Source organism: Glandiceps talaboti, chromosome 15, assembly GCF_964340395.1.
Source record: "Glandiceps talaboti chromosome 15, keGlaTala1.1, whole genome shotgun sequence".
NCBI lineage: Eukaryota > Metazoa > Hemichordata > Enteropneusta > Spengelidae > Glandiceps > Glandiceps talaboti.
This window is the reverse complement of record NC_135563.1, coordinates 7,346,369-7,371,169: the sequence shown is the minus strand read 5'-3', so window position 1 is coordinate 7,371,169 and position 24,801 is coordinate 7,346,369. Positions and strand designations below refer to the sequence as shown.

The following is a 24,801-nucleotide window of genomic DNA, read 5'->3' as shown; positions in this document are numbered from 1 at the left end:
ATCTCTTTGGAGACTAAATGGGGATCCAGTTCTTGTAGGTTTTCCAAATAAATCAATGAATAGATAGATAGATAGATAGATAGATAGATAGATAGATAGATAGGTAGATAGATAGGTAGGTAGGTAGGTAGGTAGGTAGATAGATAGCGATACTAGATAGATAACTATCAATACCATATACATAGATAGATAGATATGCTATCCCTTGGTTGCATGCATAGCCAGGGTGGCTGCCCAGGGGTGGCTGGCTTGTGAGATGAGTGCATAGATAGTAGTAGACAGAAGGGCAATAAAATTATGTTTTCCGTCATATAGTAAAATCTATATTGAATACCATATTAATAAAACCCAATATTTGTGTCTGACTTGACAATTAAATGCTATTATGATTATTACAAAGTAAAGTTTTGTTTTGTTTTACTATTAATTATTCCTGTCTGTTTGTGTATGCATGGTGGTGGTGAAATAGTCAACTACTGGCCAAAGATGGGATCAGCCTGTTTTGTACCTCCACGGTGTATGTGACATGTCTACATGTGTCTGTGTATGGTGTGTTTATGTCTGTGTCTGTGTTTGTGTCTGTCCATAGACCCTCCACCCACGGTCTGTCTGAGTCTGTGTCTGCATGTGTATGTGTATATATTAATCTTTTATTACAACTGCTGACATCAGACTGTGGATGAACGGAACCTGTTATAAACAGGGAAAGTAAAAAAATGAATTGGATTACATGTAATAAAACTTGACTCAGCTTGTTGGAACAGCAGAGACTTGCATTGCACTCCATGGTTTGACTGATAAGAACAGTTTTATGGCCAAGCTTTATGTGTACATGAGCCAAGGGAACTGGAAATCTGTTGGGAACCTGAAATACTATATATTAAAAATGGCTATAAAACTGTTCTTATCAAATGATAGAATGTAGTACAAGCCTTTCTAAATTCTAACAAGCTCTGCAAAGTGTTATTAATAATCCAATTCAGTTGTTTACTTTCCCTCTTTGTAACAGGTTCCAACAGTCTGATGTCAGCAGTTGTATAGCATGCTATAATTCATTGGGTGCAAAGATACAGAATTCACAACTATGAAATGGTTTTATTGTAGTAAAATACAAAAGGGGAGGCAAAAAAGGAACTTTTGGTCGTCAATCTATATTGAGAATACAATAGGGAGAAAAAGTTCACATAGTATGTGAATAGACAAATTCAAGAGTGTTATTGTGTAACTAATCAAATAGTCTATAGTATTTATATCCCTTAGAAACTTGATACAAAAATGCCAGGATGTTGTATTTTCTAATGATTTTTCTATCCTTTCCTCTAGTAATATGTTTAACATGCCATCAACCTTAGACACCTGTTGATTTTGTAACCCAACAAGTCATGAACAGCGCCCTCTATGTTACATTTGATGAAACCACAGCAACAAGTGACCATTATCATTCAAATTAAAAATTAACAATAAATATACACACACAACACAACTATAAACATCATATTGTTGAAATATGCAAAATCCATGGTCAGCAGCCAGTGAAATTTGGTAGAAGGATATACTCTATTCCCATATTACACGTGTACTTAAAAATGCAGTTAATATACTGATAACAGTTATCCTGTATATTTTTTCTTTCGATTTTAGGGCCATACATAGGGACTCTGTATGTGAGTGTGTTTAAACTTTAACAGATTCTACCAACTTTCACTGGCTGCTGACCATGGATTTTGTTTGAACTTCCACAAATTATACCTTGTGTAGTAGTATGCATGCCGTTACTGTCCACACAGTGTAAGTGATGTTTGTGTGTTATCTTTTTGGTGTCTATCTCAACATGAAATCTTGTGATCAGGCTCACTGATCTTGATAGTTCATTTCATAGCTTTGACTTCCTTTGGGGAAAAAGACTGTAATAACAGCAAGACATACATATATGAATGTATCTCTGGCAAATTCTAATTCTAAACTTTAAAAGTTCAAAAAAAAATAAACACTTGAAGTACACACTGTCAGGTTTATATATTTTTTATTCTGCAAATCAAGATACATTATTTACTTTTTTTCAGTTAACAATGAATGAAAGATTTTTTTTTCCATTTTGCAAAAAGTAACCCTACAGAAAGCATCAGGTAATATTCCGATAATTGTCAAGTAATGTAGCACAGATACAGTACACTGTGTGTAGTACACATATTACTTGCCTAGCAGGGTAGCACACAGAAAGCTGTAGAAATAACTAAAAACCTGCATGTCATAGTTGACTTATCTTTTTAAAGAAATAGTATAAATAGAATCCTTATTTTAAATTTTAAGAATGCTGGTAACTATGGCAACATAAATGATGAGTAGTACAGAAAAGAGAAATAGTTACATTTCATAAAATTACAATATCTACAAGACTATCTTTTCATGCTTAATTTTCAAAAATACTTTCTGTGTACATCTGACCATTCATAGACAGTGATTACTATACAATCATTGATGAATCAGAAGAAATATATGATGGCCACTTTGATACCCTGTTGTTGTTGAGTCCGCATCAATAGACGTCAGCAGCAGTGCAAGCTGAGGTATGTATTGGTGGACATTTTGGTTAAAAAGGTAACATTAAAATTAAGTGTAGAAGTGTAAAAAAAATGTAGTACCTCATAAGATAACTAGAAAATAGATCGAAAAATACATGAATTGTACTGTATATCATCAAATACCTCATGTGTGTCTGCATGTACCGATCAGATTCTTATAAACATTGATGTGGACTTAGCTGTGTCATTCTAGCCATAGTGTCAAAGTTTATTCGCAGAGTATGCATCAAGGCAGTGAATAAGGAATGTACATGTATGGGTAATGAAAACAACAAGAGTTATAATTTAAAACACGGAGGTAGGACACTCTCCCCATTCTTTAAACATCCAGGAGTTATTGGGTTTCTTGTTGGTTTTTTTTATTCCTCTCAGTCCTACAGCAGAATTTTTATTCTCAACAAACCTGTCACTCAATCTACTATTTATGACAGTTACTGTTCTTTTTATTTAGTACTTTAGAGCAAGTGTGTATGTGGGGCAGATGTCATTTGTTTGTTCATTAATATCTCTGCAGTTGTCTTCGCTGAAGTGGGAGGGTTATTTTTTTGTTTCTCCACAGATCTGCAGACTGTATGGGTTGGACAAACTTGAAAAAAAAAGGCCGACGTGAGGGTATTTAAGTGATGCGCACAAAGACCAAAAACAATCTCCTTCTTTTTTTGGCCTAATAGAATGTTTCCTAACAAGGCATGAGAATTTTTACCTGCCACTTGGCTTGTTGTGATAGAAAGTTTACTAACTACTAGGCAACAGGAACTTCACCATTTTATGGCACCTCATGTCATACATTTGATAATCCATGCAAATTTTTCTAGGAAATGAAACATCAAATTGGAATTGTATGACTTTCTAGAAATGTATGAACCTTGCTCTAAGTTCTATCGTAAAACAACTGAAATGAGGTAAATCAACTTTTAGAAAAACACAAGCAGTTTTAACAACTGTGTTTGTAGTCTTATTCAAAGGCTGTCTATAATCTTGCTCTGACTAAGTAACACTGCACAGTGTTGTCATGGTAGTTGACCTCTGACCCATGGTTGTAATTTTCTCTGGAAGAACTTGGATGTGATAAAGCACAAAACGATGTAGTGTGAATATTTTTATACTAACTCAATTCTACCAACCAAAACTCCTACCTGTCATTTAGACAGCTACTTCATTCAATGACGTAACTTTTTCACCCTCAAAAATGACACAATTTGATTATTTTTACACGATTTCATTCAGGCCAGTAGCTGATAATGATGGACCATTATTTCACAAAAAATTAATACTATTTTTTATGAGCACCCTTTTATAGCCTACTTCGAATATAAGTATTCTCTGCTATTAACTTTAAAATTAAATTAAATTGTTGAAATTTTCACAACTAAAATACAACACTTGGCGCAAATATGTTCTGAAAATACTAAAACTGTTAATACAAAACTTGTTCCTTCAGTTGTACATTTCTAGATTACATGAGATTGCAGCTATATTCAGTATTATACCATGTACAAGCTAAAAATATGGAATATATACTCTGGTCATTCTACGGCACGACAACACGTGTGTATGTCAGGACAACGTGTGTCTACATCACTGGTTCTGCTGTGTTCGAAAAATATGAATCAAACGTTCAAAACTGACATTATTTCCTCAATTTTTCTTTGATATTACTGGCGCCGGTATAATCATGTTATTCTGTCTTCATTCAGCCAGAAAATCCTCATGACTTAAGGGTTGTCACTACGAGTCACTAGACAAGTAGTGACAAGGCTCCTTAGGTCACTTGTATTTTCCTTGGCTGAACAATGGAAATTATTTGGGGAAAAGCATCTAAATCACCAAGAATCTAGTGTTGGAATGACTGAAGTTAAAATTGGTTGTAATCTCTGAGATACCCCATGTTGGACGCCCTCATCCATCGGCCTACACATCTCACTAAAGAGATGACAAGGGCAGCACTACACAATGTATCACACAGTCTAAATGTGTCCTAATTTATGTGCATTTTGATATGTATTAACACAAACTTGTGTCTAAACACTAGTAAAACACAGATTTCAAATTAATTTCCCCACCAGAAAATATAAAGGTATTAAAAGTAGATTGAAAGGTAGACACACGTGGAGTTTGTACAATCATTAAAGTATGCTTTTCAGTATTCATACACTCTACCTCAGACCTCCAAAAACAAGTGGTCTGAGACTCTGCAGATTTGGGTCAGGGATGGACAAGGTCCCCCATTCTTTAATTGCAGCAATATGATATTTTGTGTCAAAAGAAATTTTTCTTAATTTTTACAAAAAAGTCTGTAAGATACACCATGTCTGGGTGCCCTTATCTACTGGCGTACATTTCTCAAATTCGTATCAAATAAAGAGATAGTGAGCCATAGAAGACAGAATAACCCGACATTGTATCTTACAGCCTGTAAACTATATTTTAGGGCTTGTAAAGATGATCTTTATGTGGTAGCTAAATAGTGTACAGTAGTGATTTGAGCTAAAGTATAGCAGCTAACACAACCACCGCAGCTAATAGCAGTTAAAAGGGTACAAGCTGAGTTTGTAAGCTTTTTTACTCAGGTGAAAATACATACATAAAACCACATTCCAGTATAATGTTAATATCAATGCATGTCTTCTATAACATTACGATTGTCTTTTGGCATTGTTAGAACAGTTGGTTGTAAAGCTGGGATTTCCTGAGTGTTTTTTTATATGTATGACAAATTACGTCATCAGATCAGTTTATGGGTTATATTTTAATACCAGGTTTGAGTTCTGTCAATTGCAAGTGATGGTTAAGTGTGCTTCAGTAAGTAGAATATTGCGAATACCTTTTAAATATTCGTCAAAGACTACACTCAATTATGTATAAACTCAGCTTGTGCCCCTTTAACACAACCAAATATATAAACAACCAATCAGTGTTAAGCAAAGTATGTAGAAGTGAAGTAGATATTGGTATACAGTCTAGATAAAAAATAATCTTAATAAATAAAAGTGATCCCTCTTTTAATTTGCTTAAAATAAAATTCAGAGACAATTTTGTTAAGAAATGTTATTAACTCAGTTTGCCTAATTCTGCTTTTTTGAAAATTTCTCCAGCAGAATAAATCATGGAATCAATAATACCAGCTACTGTGAAAGTTCCTCCAACGATGGCACATATCTGTTGAAGAGAGGAAAGAGATGGGATATGATATACAATGATGCAAGGTTTCTGATCAATATATTAGGCAAAAAAAAAGACTTGTTTGTGGTCAGGACATTTTGTCTAAAGTGGTGCTACGATGCACTTTTTTTTTTTTTAATCCTCAACAAACCTGTCACTCAGTCTATTATTTATGGCAGTTACTGTTCTTTTTATTTAGTACTTTAGAGAAAGTGTGTATAATGTGGGGCAGATGTCATTTGCTTGTTCATGATTGGCTCTGCAGTTGTCTTCACTGAAGTAGGGAGGGTTATTTTTGTGTTTTCCCAGATCTGCAGACTGCATGGGCTGGACAAACATGAAAAAAAAATGACTCCAGGGTATTTAAGTGATGCACACACTGATCAGAAACATTCCTTTTAGTTTTGTGTCTACTTTTATGTGTAAAAATATGTTATATCTCATCACTGAAACACCACACAACACTGTTAACATTGTAAGATAGATCTTGGTGTTTTAAAGATCTGATGTCAGAACAAAATTCCTACTACTTACCGTTGTTATAAAAGTATAAAATGGAGCCCTTGTTTCGTGATATTTTACTGTTATTGGACTGATGTCATATCGGAACCAAATTGCCGGCAAGACTCGGTGTCCATGTCCAAAGGCAACATAATCCTGAAATGCATAAATTGTGGGATGTTGAAAATAATATCATGTGATTTCATTTCATATTTCAGAAGGATATATGTAAAACATGAAGCACTAAATAGATTATGAAAAGTTGGCTCATCTATGTCTCTCTAAACAATTTGACATTCCACTGACAAATTTCTCATGAAGCACCAAAATTTGGTGTTCCTCTACATCTCTGGTGAATCACAAGAAAACCAGTTTTTTTCATTTGACGCAGAGAACAAATATTATCATTCATTACTGACCACTTAATAATAAAATTGTACCTTGCACAAACAATGAAATTCAGACAAACTATTTTATGTTATCATACATCATTTTCATAAAACCTTCTGTGATTGGCTTAAGTTGTGAACTAGTGACCCATGGTGACTTCAATTTGCATACAGCAAGGCACTCGTCATGTTCTGTTTTTCCCTAGGGCAATAGTCAGGTAACACAGAAGTCTTTTCAATGATTTGTTTGACTATGGATAAAATATGTGCCTGAGACTATGATGTGTTATAAAACACTTATTGCATGTTCATTTGGGCACTAGCAGATGTCATATTTAATACCCTTCATGCTGTTACGTAGAAACTATTTCCCAAGACATAACAGCCCTAATGATAATAGATGTTTACTAGTACCCTCATAGCCAGGCAAGAAGTGTAAAATAAGATATATCACACATTTGGGATATCTACAAAACCATCATTGATGGTTTGATGGCAATAGTTTGATAAAATGAATAAATGACCTTACCTTGTAAGCATATGTATATTGATATGACACATTGGTAGCACCCCATACATCTTCATAAACAGTTGGTACTATTTTCATATAGTAATCATGTGATGTTTCGGCTAAAATTAAAAACAATATTCATTATTCATTAGTGAAAATTTCTACTCACTGAGTCAAAAAATTTCTCTTTGAAAAGCTACTCCAAAATTTTGCCAACATCTCCTCAGCCTCATCGGGGGTGTACTACAGTGGGTTAAGAACCCAGAGTCAATGAACATTCATTCTTGCAATATATATTAAACATCCATCCATCCCCAATTTAAATTTCCAACAGAATTTGTGCTCCACTTTACTGAACACTTATCATTTTCATGTCAGTTGTGTTTGTTAGAAGGATTCCGAAGTTTACAATGTAACTAGAATTACAAAATTGTATAAAAAGATTTTTTACTAAATACTCTAAGATAAAAGCTGCACTAACTGCAACTGGAACAATTTTTTGAAACTGTTTTGTTCAAAATAATGACATAATCGTAATATCGTACACCTTGCACAGTATCGATTCAATCGCTGGTAAATACATTTGTGTAGTAGTACATAGTATGGTGCAATATATCAAATCAAATTGATTTTTGGGTCAGTACCTAAAAATCAGCGCCCCCATTGAAACACGATTTCAACTTCTTACTATACTACTTCGAAATGACAATACCATTTCTAATTTTTGGAATTTTAACAATTTTCAGTAAATATAATGTTGGTTCTCTGATTGAAAAAAATCATTCCTAGTTACAGCTAGTGCACCTTTAAGAAATAAGGAAAGTATTACAAAGATGATAACTTACGTTTTCCACTTGTTTTGTTTCTACCTCCAAGAGAATTAAATGCAGCATTAACATTCAAATGCTGTTGACAAATAAACATCAAAGTAAACATCAAATAAACATCAAGTAAACATTAAGTATGTGATATATCATTACAAATAAACAGCTCACACAACAATAATACTTAAAAGTACTGTGGGAGATCTACTCCTTGTTGCAGACTGTGAAGAAGCTGGATTTAGAGATCATAGTTTCAATGTCTTAGGTTAGCATGGTTGTATACTATCAAACAGAGGCAGTAAACACTAACATGAAACACGCAGTACATGCAGTTACTACACTAAGAAAGTTCTAGAAGTGTGCATACGCTCGAAGTGACAAGATGAATTTATGTCTATAAAGGCCTAACAAAAAAAATTGTGTGATTCTGATTACAGTCAATTTCAGAACAGGTGGGGTAGGTAGATTTTTTATTTTATTCATTTTTACATATTTTTTTTTCAAATGTAAGTGTGTAGTTTTCCATATGGTCTCTGTGTTATTGGTTTCTTCTCATCAGATGTACAGCCATTACAGATTAGAAGAATGGTTTTATATTGTCTTTTCAAGTTGATGTCAATTTCTGTATCCACTATTTTTTTGCGAGACTTCACAATTTTTGCAATTTTATTTTTCATTTTTTTCATATGTAAAAAAAAAGTTTAGGATCGGCATGAAAAACTAGGTGGGGTCGGGTAACCGGAACCAAACAATTTTTTTATTTGGCCTAACCATGATGGGAATTCCAAATAATCCTCTATCATACATACTTTTGGAGTCAGGTTTGACATTTCAGACAACTTACTTGGATGTCATCACCAAAGATGAGATGATGTATATTATGAGCAAAATCTGGAACTTGGGGTTGTCTGTTCCCTGCGGCATGTGTTGAAATATGGAAATTACCTGGAACCTGTCAAGACAAAAAAAAATATCTATTTGTCACCCATATGGCCACTTTAAAGCTTTAGGAAAGATGTATTGGACAGAATTATACAGACAGAAGAGATAGTCTTGAAAGAATTAAACTCTAATATTCATTCAGTGGTGTTACAATAATTGTTCCTAACTATGCATTATCATTTATTTCTCAATCAACTATCACCTGAAATCCATGCTGTCTTGTTCTATAGAATAGAATCATGGCTCAACCCATAAAATCCTGGTTGCTTCAAGAGACAGCATGTCTATTTCAAATATCACTTGTTATTCAAAAGCTGTCCTGGAGCCGGAAGGCTTGTTTTACAGAACATCACCACCCAAAGCACTGGGTCATGTGAAGTGTCTTGGCACATAAACGTAGCTGTACTGAGTCCCAAAGCACTGGGTCATCTGAAGTGTCTTGGCACATAAACGTAGCTGTACTGAGTCCCAAAGCACTGGGTCATCTGAAGTGTCTTGGCACATAAACGTAGCTGTACTGAGTCCCAAAGCACTGGGTCATCTGAAGTGTCTTGGCACATAAACGTAGCTGTACTGAGTCCCAAAGCACTGGGTCATCTGAAGTGTCTTGGCACATAAACGTAGCTGTACTGAGTCCCAAAGCACTGGGTCATGTGAAGTGTCAATGTAGCTGTACCGTGTCACAATACTGACTTTGAAAATGATGAAATTCTGGAGGTCAAGCCAAGGTAGTTTGAGTCGAGTAGGTGAAGGAGGCCATGCTAATATGTATGAATAACCCAACCCTAAACAGGAATGGAGGTCGCTACAACCTTTCACTGATATGGACCAATACTCTACAGTAGAGTGAGGGGGCCAGATACTCGACAGTAGCATGAGGGGGCCAGGACAGCAACAATCTTCTAAAGAAATCAGAAGATCATGTGATCAGGGACTCAGTTGAATTTGAAATCTTATGAACAAGTATTACATTTTATCCAGAGTTACCAAGTTCAAACTTTATCACTAATCAAACCTCTGTAATAATTACAGACCATATAATGATATATACTCACTTTATTAATTTTAAACTCTGCTTCAAATCGGCACCCAGCATTATTGTTCAGGGGTATTTTTTGTGTATTTTCAAGAAAACCAACTTCATGTCTACCCATATCATCCTGTATATCTAAACCAATAACTGTAATAAAAAAAAGTATGTAATGTGTGTGTTACAGGTGTACAACTATTGGTAACTGTAAAATAGTACGTAATGTATGTGTCACAGATGCACACTGCTATTGGTAATTGATTGACTGATTGGCTGGTGGATTGATTGATTGATTGATTGATTGATTGATTGATTGATTGATTGATTGATTGATTGATTGATCGATTGATTCATTGATTTATTCATTCATTCATTCATTCATTCATTCATTCATTCATTCATTCATTCATTGCCTAAACTATTTAAAAATCATAACAACCTTTGTAAGTCAACCATGCAGTATGTAAGCAGTACATTCTCCATTCATACATGTCAGTCAGTATCTATCATACTGCCAAGAATACTTACATTCACATTTCAACTTTGGTAATGATATATTCACTCTAACTCGTAATTTTTCAATTTCTCCTGGATTGTCAACATACAGCTCACTTCTCCTGCAAGATACACAGTAAACAAATATTTCAAACATAATAACGTATATTATATCAAATAAATAATGTCTCATTTCATATCTTACAAGATTTCTACCTACTACTTCACTTGTGGTTATCATTTTGGTGTCCAAGTATACTGTACCATTTCAGTTATTCAAAAGTTAAGTTCTGTCAAGCACTACATAGCAAACATAGTGCACAAAACAACTTTTACTGTGATGTGTGGACAGTTCAATCCTATTTTACTGTCAGTATATTCAATGAGTGGTGCACCTCGTACTACTGCAATCTGGGTTCAAACCTGCCCAGTGTCAGCAGGATTTGATCAACTATATCTGTATACAAGATGGGAGTACATGACATCAGACCGTGAACAAATGGAACCTGTTACAGACAGGGAAAGTAAACAAATGAATTGGATTAATAACACTTTGCTCAGCATGTTGGAACAGCAGAGATTTGTGTTACATTTCATGGTTTGATAAGAACAGTTTTATGGCCTCTTTTGAAATGCCATGGGAACTGAAAATGCGTTTGTGAACCTGAAATACTATGTACTGAAAATGGCAATAAAACTGTTGTCATCCAATGATGGAATGTAATACAAGTCTCTGTACTTCCAACATGATGTGCCAAGTGTTATAAATCCAATTCAGTGGTTTATTTTCTCTGTTTGTAGCAGGTTCATGGTCTGATATCAGCAGTTGTAATACTCGAGGTGAGTTCCAGATAAAACAAAGTTTGCAATTCATTACTAAACTGTCTATGGCACTCATTTGCAACTATGTCAGCCTAACTCTTATAGCAGATGAGAGCTAGTGCAGTTGTAGATCCAGTACCATAGACAGTCTAGCTAACAGTTCCCAAATGTGTTTTATCCTGAACATGCCCTTACTTTGACGCTACTCTAGTGAACAACACAGGATTTCCCCTGTTACTCAGATTTACCTCCCGTTTTAAACTTTGGGCAGTCGTACCAAGGAGCTGCAAAATTGGCGACAGTCTCTCAATTCCAAGTTTGATTTGGATCAGTAAAATATAAATTATTATTACACTTCAAAACAGGAAAACTCCCAGAGCTATGGTTCAGTAATCATTTTAAAAGATAAACCTAGTATTTTGTATACTTACACGTCTGGTGCTATGAATGATGTAAACTCTGACAATAATAGAAACACTATAAACAGCACACTGCAGATGGACACTGGAAAAAAAAAATCACATGAAATAAATATCATAAATTTTCATTTATAGTTAGCAACACTATTGTAAAAATACATAAAACATATTTTGTAATCAAAATGATAAATTGTTCTGAATCAGGAAATCCATCTTTACAGCATTTTAAAAATAGGACTACAATGCAATTAACTATGCAAAAATAAACAACAACATAACAAGCTATGATAACACTTCCTTACAATACCCTTTTATTACATCCTTAAACTCTGATTGGGAGGAGCAACAAATTTACATTTTTTGATTGACAGGTGCTTCTGACCAATCACATGCTGAATCATTTTCACATGATACTGATATCAGTAAATAATACTTTACCAGTCTTGAAGTACATGTAATGTTGCTACAGAAGTTATTGCTTTTGAAAAATTGTCTTGGGTCAGTTGGAAACAGGTTTTTTTGTTATTTCATGTCACAACAAAAATGTCACAGAGAACAAATTTCAAATGTCAAAAATATGAATTTCACGACTACATTTTACATTTTTTTTTATATATCTTTTATATTTTACATTGTCTACTCATAATCTGACAATTCTAGCTATAATATTTTACCACCAAGGTACATCTCCATGAAAATGTTTTGGCTGACACTATAATTTCTGTTCCATATGCATTGATAGGTATGCATGGGAATATTGTTAAAGTTGATCTCCAAGTTCTTGTTTCCTGTATCTTGAGGTGAAAGGCTATTACAGATACCAAGAATTGTAAGGAGTTGATCAGTGTGCCCTCTAATGATAGCCACATTTTGTTGTGAGTCAAAATGAGAAAAACTGGGATTTCTTGTGAGTCGCCACATAGTAAGAGATAGGGGAACACCAAATTTTAGTGCGTCACTAGAAATTGTGTGTGTCAGTGGCACATCAAATTGGCTTAGAGGGCACACTAGTCACCACATAGTAAGAGATAGGGGAACACCAAATTTTGGTGCGTCACTAGAAATTGCGTGAGTCAGTGGTACGTCAAATTGTCTTAAGAGGACACACTGAAGTGGATATAAACAGAAAACAGAAATCATTGATAAGTACTCACCCATAGCACCAGCCAAAGTTGGCTGGGTTAGGTCCTTTGGTATCTTCCGATATACATCAAATCTGAAACACAGAAAATCAACAGATCTTGTAAATCAAGAGAATCAAACACTGTTTTATCACCAAAATTTAATGTAGCTGGAAAACTAGAAAGCAACATAAAAGTTGCAAAAATCATGACATTCTAATCTTAAACCTCTTCTGGGATTTCATTCATACCTACAATATGTGCACTGTAGTAAACCAAGAAAATCACCATATTATGATCTCTTCAAGTCATTTGCTGATGGCAGTTTTATAATAGAGAACAACATCTTCTTGATTTCAAATCACAAATACACAGAATACACCAGGTATAGCTTATTTTACTGAAATTTTTTACAGGAAAGGTGAGAAGCTCATGTCGTTCTACAATGTCAGAGTTATTCAGTCACTTGTTTAAAATGCACAAGTCATAGAGCTGAGATACATTAGTTTTTTTACAGTATTGGTAATGAAGTCTTACAACGATTTAAATCCCTACCTTCACCACAACAAGTGTAATCTCGCCCTCGAAGCTAATTTGATGTGCCACTGACGCACACAATTTCTAGTGACGCACCAAAATCTGGTGTTCCCCTATCTCTTACTATGTGATGAATCACAAGAAATCCAAGTTTTTCTCATTTTGACTCACAACAACAAAATTTGGCTATCATTAGAGGGCACACTCAGTCCGTGACAACTAGCATCATCATATGCATGACCTTTGACCTGAAATCATTAGCATAAATTAGTATCTTCTCATATTTATATTTACAGTTTTGATTTGTTAGTATGTAAATCCCTAACTAATTTTCCATTTTTTTTCCTTTGTAAAAATCTATTTCTAGGCAATGAAAATTAACAAAATTATAGACAAAAACAGTTAACTTATACCAGTACATTAACAGCACACAAAAATATGTACCATTGTGTTGCCATATGTAAAAGAGGAGCACATGGAAACATCACAAATACATATATGCATACATAGATGAATATCTTATTACAACAGACCTTTGCACAACACCACTTTTAATCATACGAAATGATATTTTCTCAGATAACACTTAACGTTGCCAGATTTTAATACACATACTTTCTTGACTGACCCTTCAATTCTGAGTAATTTATTCAAATATATCACTATCTTTTTTTATAATTTTATAATTTATTATAAAAAAAAAATTTTTCTCCATTTTTTTCATTTACAGTTATTTGTGATATTCACTGAGAATGTAGGATATCACATTAATCAGTTTGTAGTTATAAATTTAGATAAATCCACTTAAAATTTAACTGATTAGGATCTGTATGACAAAAATACATATTTGACCTTCTACAAAATGTTTCCATATGAGGTCTACAGATTAACACTAACAGTGAACAGTAATAGCCAGCCAGTATATTTTATGATTTCTCTCTCTTTAAACCAGTCTTTATTGCCACAAACTATTAGTTAAATTGCTGTATTTTTATTGGAAGACAGTAAACTCTTTCTGGCACCCTAAATGTGTTTCAATTTGTCTTCATATTCCAATTACAGTAATACTGCTATAACCTGTATATGTATTCAACGAAGTTTACTACACGTGGCCTGCAGATAGAATTTTACTAGAAATCTCCCAACCTGTGTTTCTATAGATGTGGAATACAGATAGAATTTTGCTATAAATCTCCCAACCTGTGTTTCTATAGATGTGGAATACAGATAGAATTTTGCTAGAAATCTCCCAACCTGTGTTTCTATAGACGTGGAATACAGATAGAATTTTACTAGAAATCTCCCAACCTGTGTTTCTAAATTCTATACACATGGAATACAGTTAGATAGAATTTTATCTAAAACTCCATACCTGTATTTCTATAGATGTGGAATACAGTTAGAAATTTACTATAAAACTCCCTACCTGTGTTTCTATACATGCCACACAAAGTGTATAGCTATAGCCTACAGGTAGAATCTACAACTGTACTGTCCCTACCTATGTTTCATCTATAATTCCACTTCATGGTATTTTTGTTTTACACAAGTGCATACATGCTAGCTAGCATACATGATAAATTCTGCATTTTATATAACATGTGACATTTGCTTTAATTTCATGAGTGGAAAAATGACCAAATGCCTTGCTTCCATGAGAATGGAATTTAAGCTAAAATTCAATACCCGTATGTTAAAATAATACCACATACATTTTTTTTGTGTTTCATTTTTTGTAGTACATGTGTATACAGCCATAAGCTGCCACTATTTTATTAATTATAACCTTTAAAAATTAAAATTAAAATATAATTTAAGAATTGCCTATTGTTATTTTATAACATAATACAATAGAATTTTGGAAACAGCTATTCAGTCACACTCACAGCCATTTAAAAACCACCCCTGTTACATCTGGCACATGCATATTTAGTGGTGTTCTTACAATAAATGAATTTGTTTTCACCCACCCCCCCCCCCCATATTGACCTATGACCCCAAATTTGACTAACATTTATATACACATTCTTCAAGTTACAGAACAACCTCCCTGAAAATGACAAAGGGATAGAAAACTACTCTTTTGGCACATGTATTTCTTTCTTTTTTTATTTCGTTTTTTTTTAAATCGTAATTTCCTGCTGTATTTTCATTGACATCACTTACAGGGTGAATTGTGCATTTTCAGAAAACACCTATCATGCAGACCAAAAATGTAATATAAAGTATCATTAAATTCTCACTTCATCTGGTTTATTCTTAAGAAACAAAGTTGTCAATAAGAAAACTGATAAAAATGCTTGGTTTTCAGGTCAAAGGTTATGGAAGTGCATTATCTAGGAAAGTACATTCTGTAAGCATCTGGTAAGATGTAGCGGGAAGGTTCGTAATACGCCTTTCTAGTCAGACCAGTGGTTCTGCATTCTTGTATACTTATATATAATCCCACGAAATCAATGTTAGTTTTACGTTATAATGCTCCAAGTATGATTCTACAGACTTATACAAATCCAAGCCACAGGTGAGGATTTGTAGTCCCCAGACATTTACACTGCATGACGGGACACACAGTGACACAAATTGTCATAGATTATGCTCATCGACATTTTGACAATAAAATTATTAAAATTTAAATCCACATAAAATACATGTGTGTGTCAGACTCACACCACTCAGGGATGTATCTAACATACTGCGTGCATTGATGAAGTAGTTTAAGTACATCATTATTATGATAACTGTGATCGTACAATGACACGAACAAGTCATTCTGAACAGTTGAAACAAAAATGTTCGGTAGTACAGGGGTGACTAGGGTTTTTGATCTCTCCTACTTGACGTCACACAGGTCAAGATTTGCACGTATTTATGTGATAATTTGGTGTTAGTACCAATATACTGAAACAATGGGGGAACGATATCATGTGCGGGATAATATGACTTTATGCATACATGTACAAGATGCTTTGTACTTTAATAATACTAAATTCAATGCTTTATTTTAAAATAGCATAAGATTGGCTCATAGTAATAATAATCTTTATTGGTCCATAGAAATTTGGAAAGTATATCAAGATGCTTTGTACTTTAAATAATACTAAATTCAATGCTTTATTTTAAACATAGCATAAGATTGGCTCACAATACTAATCTTTATTGGTCCATAGAAATTTGGAAAGTATATATATATATATATATATATATATATATATATATATATATATATATATATATATATATATATATATATATATATATATATATATATATATATATATATATATATATATATATATATATATATATATATATATATATATATATATATATATACAATTACAATTAATTATTGTAATATGTAGTTTATATATATATATATATATATATATATATATATATATATATATATATATATATATATATATATATATATATATATATATATATATATATATATATATATATATATATATATATATGTTGAGGGTAGAAGAAAATCAAGTCGGGTTTTTCGTCTCTACAAGCCTGTTTCGTGAGTAAATCACTCGTCAGGAGATGTTGATGTACCAACATATACTCCGCTCTGCGTGCAGACGTATCGAGCACTGTACTACGGACAAATCTTACCACTGACTTCCTATATATATATATATATATATATATATATATATATATATATATATATATATATATATATATATATATATATATATATATATATATATATATATATATATATATATATATATATATATATATATATATATATATATATATATATATATATATATATATATATATATATATATATATATATATATATATATATATATATATATATATATATATATATATATATATATATATATATATATATATATATATATATATATATATATATATATATATATATATATATATATATATATATATATATATATATATATATATATATATATATATATATATATATATATATATATATATATATATATATATATATATATATATATATATATATATATATATATATATATATATATATATATATATATATATATATATATATATATATATATATATATATATATATATATATATATATATATATATATATATATATATATATATATATATATATATATATATATATATATATATATATATATATATATATATATATATATATATATATATATATATATATATATATATATATATATATATATATATATATATATATATATATATATATATATATATATATATATATATATATATATATATATATATATATATATATATATATATATATATATATATATATATATATATATATATATATATATATATATATATATATATATATATATATATATATATATATATATATATATATATATATATATATATATATATATATATATATATATATGGACAATTACTGACCTGCAGTAATTGTAATATGTAGTTTATCATGTGATATTGTTTGAGGAATATTTTTTTTACTTTTCAAATATCAAATTGAGTATTTGATGGATGACAACATGTAATAACACTGAAGTCTTCTTATTAACAAAGGTATAATAAAAATTCATAAACTTTGATGAGCTATATCTGATCAATGAAATTTTAAACCCAATAAAAATTTGATCTTCACAGTACAATACCAAGCTGTACAAAGTTAACGGTATTGGCCATTCACTTAAAAATAAATGACCTCGGTTGAGAAAGAAAGGAAAGCTGGTCAATTTATTTCTGAATTATTTCCGAACATTGTACATTTAGCTGGTAGGTTGATTCTATACTTAAGTAGGCAAACCATTCAAATTCATTTTTTTAAAAGACTACAACAGGCTAACAAATTTTACTTTTTTTAAAAGTATAGTTTCCATGGTAATAGTATGAATTATTTTAATTACTGGCAATGTTTTCTCTTTTCAATGAGTTGCCACGGTGGCAAACTAATTTGAATATTGATTACACACAATGCAAACATAAAACTGAAAACTGCCACATTACTCTTCTCGACTATTCATTCCTTTTATGTAGTAGGTGACCTGTCTCAATATAACAAACAAACATTTTCTAACTTTCTGGGACGAATTATTTCAACAAATTCTCAACACCAATAATTTTCTCTAAATTTGTGTACACAAATATCAAAACAATCATGTCTTTTCTCTCCTTCCTTTCCCTTCCTTTCCATTCCTTTCCCATCCCTTCCTTTCCCTTCCTTTCCCTTCCACACAAATACAAAAGCCTTTTTTTTCAAACAATGTCTAAGTTCTTTAGAGAATTTCAAAATACTCTCGAGTTTGAATAGCTCGTGATAAACTTAAGCATGTTTTTTCATTCTGTATCCTACCACCCCATATATTTTGTGTACCTTACATACACGTACAAAATACAAAACATTAAGCATATCTTTTGAATACACCATACTGTATACTGTACACTGTACACTGTACACTGCTACCAATAATCCAAACAACTGAAAACATATGGCTACCAATATTTCAGAATTTTTTAGATTAATTTCATAATTTACAAAATTCACTTTGGTTTTCACATGATTTATCACTACTCCACTGACAGAATTTCATAGTGGCACAATATAACACTGAATTTCACATATAAAATTATTACTTCACTAATTGTAAAAAAAAAATTAAAAAAATTATTGGCCTTATTTTGACTTATTTCATCACAAACCAGTATGGCAATAAATCTTTGAAATCATAACTTCGAGGTAAGTATAGTGTCAAATTAGCTAAATCTAGACTTTTAATTTGTGTATTTCATCATGATGATCGAAAATCACCGATGAACTAAAAAAAAACCCAGGATTTTTAGATGAAACCACAACTATTGAAATATTAATAAAATTATTTGACAGTATTTGAATTGATATTGTACTCTTCCTAGACGATTATCATCGGATCAGATAACTACCTTTGTCTGACTAATACACAGTCCCTCTACAAAAGGTCTTTGATATACCAGTACAAATGATGTAAATGTGTATGACTGCTATAGTACCGTTTGACAACAACTAAATTGACAAAAAAACTAAATACAATAATCACTTTATCACGAGGACTCAGAAATTACAAGAGGGCTCAACATCAGAAGGATCAACATCCCTGTTGTCATGGCAAAATATTGGATAAGGTACAAGATTGCCTCACCTCTGCATGCTTCCTGTACAACCAGTAACAGTGTGTTAAATAGTGATGTCATACAGGGCGTAGTAATGATTTCATTGAATGCAAGGGTTTTCACCTATACATACATCAAACAGACCATGTGACTGCCAGCTCTTCAGGCATTGATCAATGGAACGATAGCATACAGGGACAGTCAACAGAGTGAGGGCCAACTGCACCTAAACTTAGCATTGATCAATGGAATGATAGCATACAGGGACAGTAATTATTAATATACACAGTGAGGGCCAAATGCACCTAAAACTAGAATTGATCATTGGAGTGCTAGCATACAGGAACAGTCATTATTAATATACACAGCGAGGGCCAAATGCACCTAAAACCAGTGGAATGATAGCATACTGGGAGTCATTACTATTATACAGAGTGAGGGCCAACTACACCTAAACCTAGTATGGATCTAGAGACAGTCATGACACAGTCTGTGACAAGTATACAGGGTGAGGGCCAAGTACACATAACCCTACATAAATTTGTCTTCTTACATTTCTACATGTTTCCAGCATAGATAAGATCAGGATTCTCGGCTTCGAGAAGAATGAAAATAAAAACTGATGTTGGGAAAAAACAGGCACTAACCAAACTTGCTTGTACGTACATCAAAACCCACAATGTGCAAAGCCACACACAGCCCCCACCTTCCCACACACCCACCCCTGACTTTAGTAACAAAGTACACCCTTATTGAAATTTCAATAAATTTCCATATTTTGTCACTATAGAACAAATAACCTGTGTGCTGGTGATCATTTCCATACAATTCCAAACAAATGTTCTCTCTTTACTAACAGCTGTTACTGGGAAAACAAGACCTACATTGATGAACAAACGGTACACAAAGGCAATTTAGAAACACATTTTAAATTAATTAGTTTTAATGAAGAATCATCCACTACTCTCTAAAACTCTTGAAGTAAGTTGGATGATACTTCGTCAACTGTTATGCCAGTTCTCAAACTCTTATGCATTGATATCCCATAATCCATCGTTGTATTCAGCGGCACCATGTTTGCCTTATTACAGAGTTTATACTACACGTTTGCCACCTTTTTTGAAGTAGATACTGTGCCACACAACTTTCGGGGTGTTGATAGTAATTAATTTATAAATGGAATACACTGGCTTAATTTTGAAATACATTCTGTAAAATTAAGATTATCAACAATTCCAACAGAAGGTAGTGCAGTGTATATATACAAATTTAGTAACTGTAGGTCAACCAGCAGCCAGCGTTCTTGAACATATACTTTATCAAAATCTGTTCCATTGGTCTAGAAACATTTGTGAGAATGAATGTTCACAGACTCACGGGTTCATAGTACTAAATGAAAATTTCTACTCACATGTACAGAGTTATTTTTTGAAAATTGATTTTGACTGAGTGGGAATTTACATAAACTTGTTATAATTGCATCATTGTATGTACAACAGACTGTTGTATCTTATTTAGATTCAAGTTTTTGCCTCTAGAAATACACAGTGGCACCACATAAAAAGAGTATGACACAGAGTGGTAACCTTTGACCTTTGTGTTAGCATTATGACCTTTTATGATAACTGGCATGTGGCATAGCGCATACACCTACTTCCATGATGGATATGACAATATGGAATGTCTAGCCATTTCAAGAAAAAAACAAATGGAAATGTTTATAGGTGGCGATAAATTACTAGTTTTACGTTTTCCAAGTTTGTCTCCAAGTTCACTTCACTTGGTTGGTTGCTTGAGTGAAGCAGGAAAATGAATGAAAATTTTATAATTTGTCTCAATTGGATGAGAATATATATGTTAACGTGAATAATGGTGACTATTTCTGTGTATATTTTAATACATTTGTTCTTCTCTTGATATAACTGTAAATTATAATCTAGACTACCATTGTTGCCACGGCATTTTGAATATCCCTACGAAGACCACATTGAAAATAAGGGTTTCAAAAAAATACTTTTATGGGTCTGTTTGCAATTAAAATTCTACTGTAGGAATACAGCTTTGATTCCCGTTATCTAATTTTACTTCCTTCACATATTGTAGTACTGTTTGTTTTGATTTTTTGATGTTCTGGAAGTGATCGCCTCTTCCTACGATCATTTCCTGAAAGACAAAAATAAAAACAAACGACAATATATGAAGGAAATAAAGGCTATATTCCTCCATCAGATTTTTAATCAGATTGAGTTTGTTTGGTGCTATAAACAGAGCTACACAGTAGTGGATAATGATCATATATAAATACACATTATGATATTAGTAGTGTCACTTAGCAAGTAGTCTCTCCCTTTCCTTTGTTACTTGCTATATACAGTTAGCAAACTGGTGAAAAAGACCTTGAAAGTGGAAAACATATGGTCATTCAAAAAAAGGATTTTGGTCAAAATGAATTCAGTAACAGCACGTCTATCTAACTGTGTGATTTATTTCAAACAAAATGTGCCGTAGCATATTGCTGTCTAATAACATATACTAATGGTAATATGTTCTATCTCTTGAGTCCTAGGCAAAAAAAAAAATGTTGGATTCTGGTTACCCGACCCCATCTTGTTTTTCAATGCCGACCCTAAATTTTTTTTTAAATTAGGGGGGGGGGGGGGGGACGACCAGTTCTAACTTTGACACCACCTTAGGCTTGAGGTCATTACCTTTTTTTAGGGCACTGCCTCATTCCCAATATGGCTGTTAGTCGTTTAAATATTGGAAGCCTTTGATATTTTGTTGCATTATTGATTGATGAAATTAAATTTTTGCTTTATATTATAATGCTTTACTACCTTTTTACAAGGCATTGATCATAGCATACTACCATGGTGTGATCACGTTCCATCATGGTTTACCTCATAACATATAACGTGTCACTGTGAAACTTGTGAACATTCATTTGGGAGGGGATTTTTGGTCTAATGAACAAAGTTCATTTATTCAGCTTGTGTGACATCGATTGTGTGTCACATCCCTAATGTGACTTTTATTTTTTTGGAGTGAACCCGATGTTGACCTTTAGGTTAATCCACTGTTAGTATTTAAATTTGTATTTGATGTCCCTCTATAAATCACAAGAAAACATTGATGTCTGTGAGTGCTGTGAAGACAATTTATTCAAATAAGTACAAGTGAGATCAGACATATTTACAAATATTTAGTTATTGCAAAGGATCAAGTGATGAAATATTTGACCTCTGAACTCTGACAAGTAAGGTGACACTTACATTCTGACATGATAGCCTCAGAGTATGTGACAAAAGTGGGATGAAGGGCGCCGGCCACCTCAACCATAAAAAACTTCGCTCTTGTATTGTATTATTTCACTTTGTCTGTGATTGTTTCAATGCTTTCAAGTTTTGCAGAGAAATGCTCAGTTCTGTTGACTATTTTAGGAGTTGGTACAAACTTTAGCATGTGTTTTGTCAGTTAAACATAACTGACTACCTTCTCCTCTAGTGTCAAACAGGCTACTTAGATTTTTAATATTTGTTTGCGTAAAAGTCTATCTATTGTACAATACCCACTACGACGCGACTGGGTGTGTTTTAACCTTTAGAAGACCCCCACGGTCTATGGTTTACAACTATTCAAACCCTTGTCAACTTGCATTGTAACATATTGTTCTTCGATACCGTGGCGAATACACGCTGCAGTTCTGTGAACAGATATGAGTACTATACTGCAAGTGCAACTTCGTATCTAGGGAAGATTTATAATCGTCAAATCCCCAATGCTCACGATATTTTCAACACCCTAATCATAAGTATGTACACATATACGATACGATGTGTTGTATCTCTAACCCGTAAATATTCTGTGCATGGCCCGGGGTCACACACGGACACCGCATGTCACATAATGTCATGACACGAACCAGCAAAAATAAATGAAAATATGCAATTATGTATTAGTGAGTCCCCAAAGTATTAAAATCATTCTGATTGATGTAAACACCACCACTCCATATTTAACAGTACTATAACACCACGTGTAAGACTTCAACTCGGACGTATCGGATCATAACACTTGCATTAATTCGTCTGTCACCCACCAGTGTTGTTTTAAACATGCTGTAGATGCCAATTGTACACTGTCAGAGCAAAGTATTACACCAAACTCAAATACAATTCACCTACCTCCGTACGTCAAATGGCATGTTGTATCGATATCGTTCTCTAGAATAACAGAAGTCGTGGAAATACGGTGTACTTCCAGGTTAAAAAGTGAATTTGAGCCAAAGCCGGTATACGTGTACCGCGCATGCTCACCACATGGTGGAATCTGATTGGTCAATTCAGGTGCAAAAGTTTCCATTACTTCCGTGTTTACGGTGAATTTTTGACTTTTTAAAACACATGTCGACCATATAAGCTTACAACCCATCAGATTAGACATACAATGACACAAAAAAATCGTCCAAAATCCTCTGGACAAAAGGGAACAAGCTGAATTTATGGCAGGGAGGGTGGGGCTGAGGAGAAAATATTTACCAAACTTCACAGCCCCCCCCCCCCCCCCTTGAGATCTCAAGAATTTCAGGAGTGCCCCTCTCCTGATTTCTATGTGTATACGTTACCCCCTCTCCCCCGTCCCACATTCTGGATATGTATAATACACTACATTAAAATACGTAACACCATGCACCTCATGATAATTCACTATAGATTGCCGCGGCGAAAGCACAAGAAATTATTAAGCGATTGCTCCTGGAGTCATTAAATTTGATTCAAATCATGAACAAAGTAGTTCATGACCCCTTCCAGGGCGGACGGACGGACGGACGGACGGACGGACGGACGGACGGACGGACAGACAGACAGACAGACAGACAGACAGACAGACAGACAGACAGACAGACAGACAGACAGACAGACAGACAGACAGACAGACAGACAGACAGACAGACAGACAGACAGACAGAGACTGTACGAAAGGGTGCAATACCTCAGGTAAATACGGGACAGGGTGTACATATTTGAACAGTAAGACGGAAAATTGTCGTTTCAATAGTTACAATATCAGCAGAACTACTTTTATCATCCGGTGTATCAGTTGGCACATGATATGATAGATAAAATACCAAAAAAGCAAATAGTTTAGTACATTGTGTGAAATGATTATTAGTTAGACCTCATACCACCAGTGTTTGGTGATCTGAAGTTAGAACTAAAGCATTTAGGAAAAAAAAACAGAAAACAATATTATAGAGCACAACACATTCATTAAAAAACGGAGAATTATACTAAAACGCCAAAT

General features: G+C 33.0%; 1 protein-coding gene across 2 annotated transcripts; it reads right to left on the bottom strand.

The window, feature by feature from the left end:
* Nucleotides 1-2,006: 2,006 nt before the first annotated feature.
* On the bottom strand, nt 2,007-23,795 carry LOC144446427 (endoplasmic reticulum-Golgi intermediate compartment protein 1-like). Of its 2 annotated transcripts, none has more exons than XM_078136186.1 (10): nt 23,682-23,795; nt 12,832-12,893; nt 11,690-11,762; nt 10,470-10,558; nt 9,967-10,091; nt 8,814-8,921; nt 7,991-8,051; nt 7,164-7,264; nt 6,279-6,401; nt 2,007-5,741 (listed from the first exon to the last, which is right to left on the bottom strand). In XM_078136186.1, exons 1-10 carry the CDS (start codon nt 23,699-23,701, stop codon nt 5,634-5,636), a joined length of 870 nt encoding a protein of 289 aa, XP_077992312.1. In that variant the 5' UTR covers nt 23,702-23,795; the 3' UTR covers nt 2,007-5,633. The 2 variants fall into 2 exon arrangements, with proteins under 2 accessions (XP_077992312.1, XP_077992313.1); XM_078136187.1 differs by lacking the exon at nt 23,682-23,795 and adding an exon at nt 19,527-19,648.
* Between the last annotated feature and the right edge of the window lie 1,006 nt (nt 23,796-24,801).

What these genes read in the sequence shown, in the direction of transcription:
- LOC144446427 (XM_078136186.1), bottom strand. Translation starts at nt 23,701, where the DNA reads ATGCCATTTGACGTACGGAG. An exon ending in ACCAAAGTTGAAATGTGAAT is followed by an intron (nt 10,092 to 10,469) that starts GTAAGTATTCTT and finishes TTTTTATTACAG; the next exon opens with TTATTGGTTTAGATATACAG. An exon ending in CAGAGTTTAAAATTAATAAA is followed by an intron (nt 8,922 to 9,966) that starts GTGAGTATATAT and finishes TTGTCTTGACAG; the next exon opens with GTTCCAGGTAATTTCCATAT.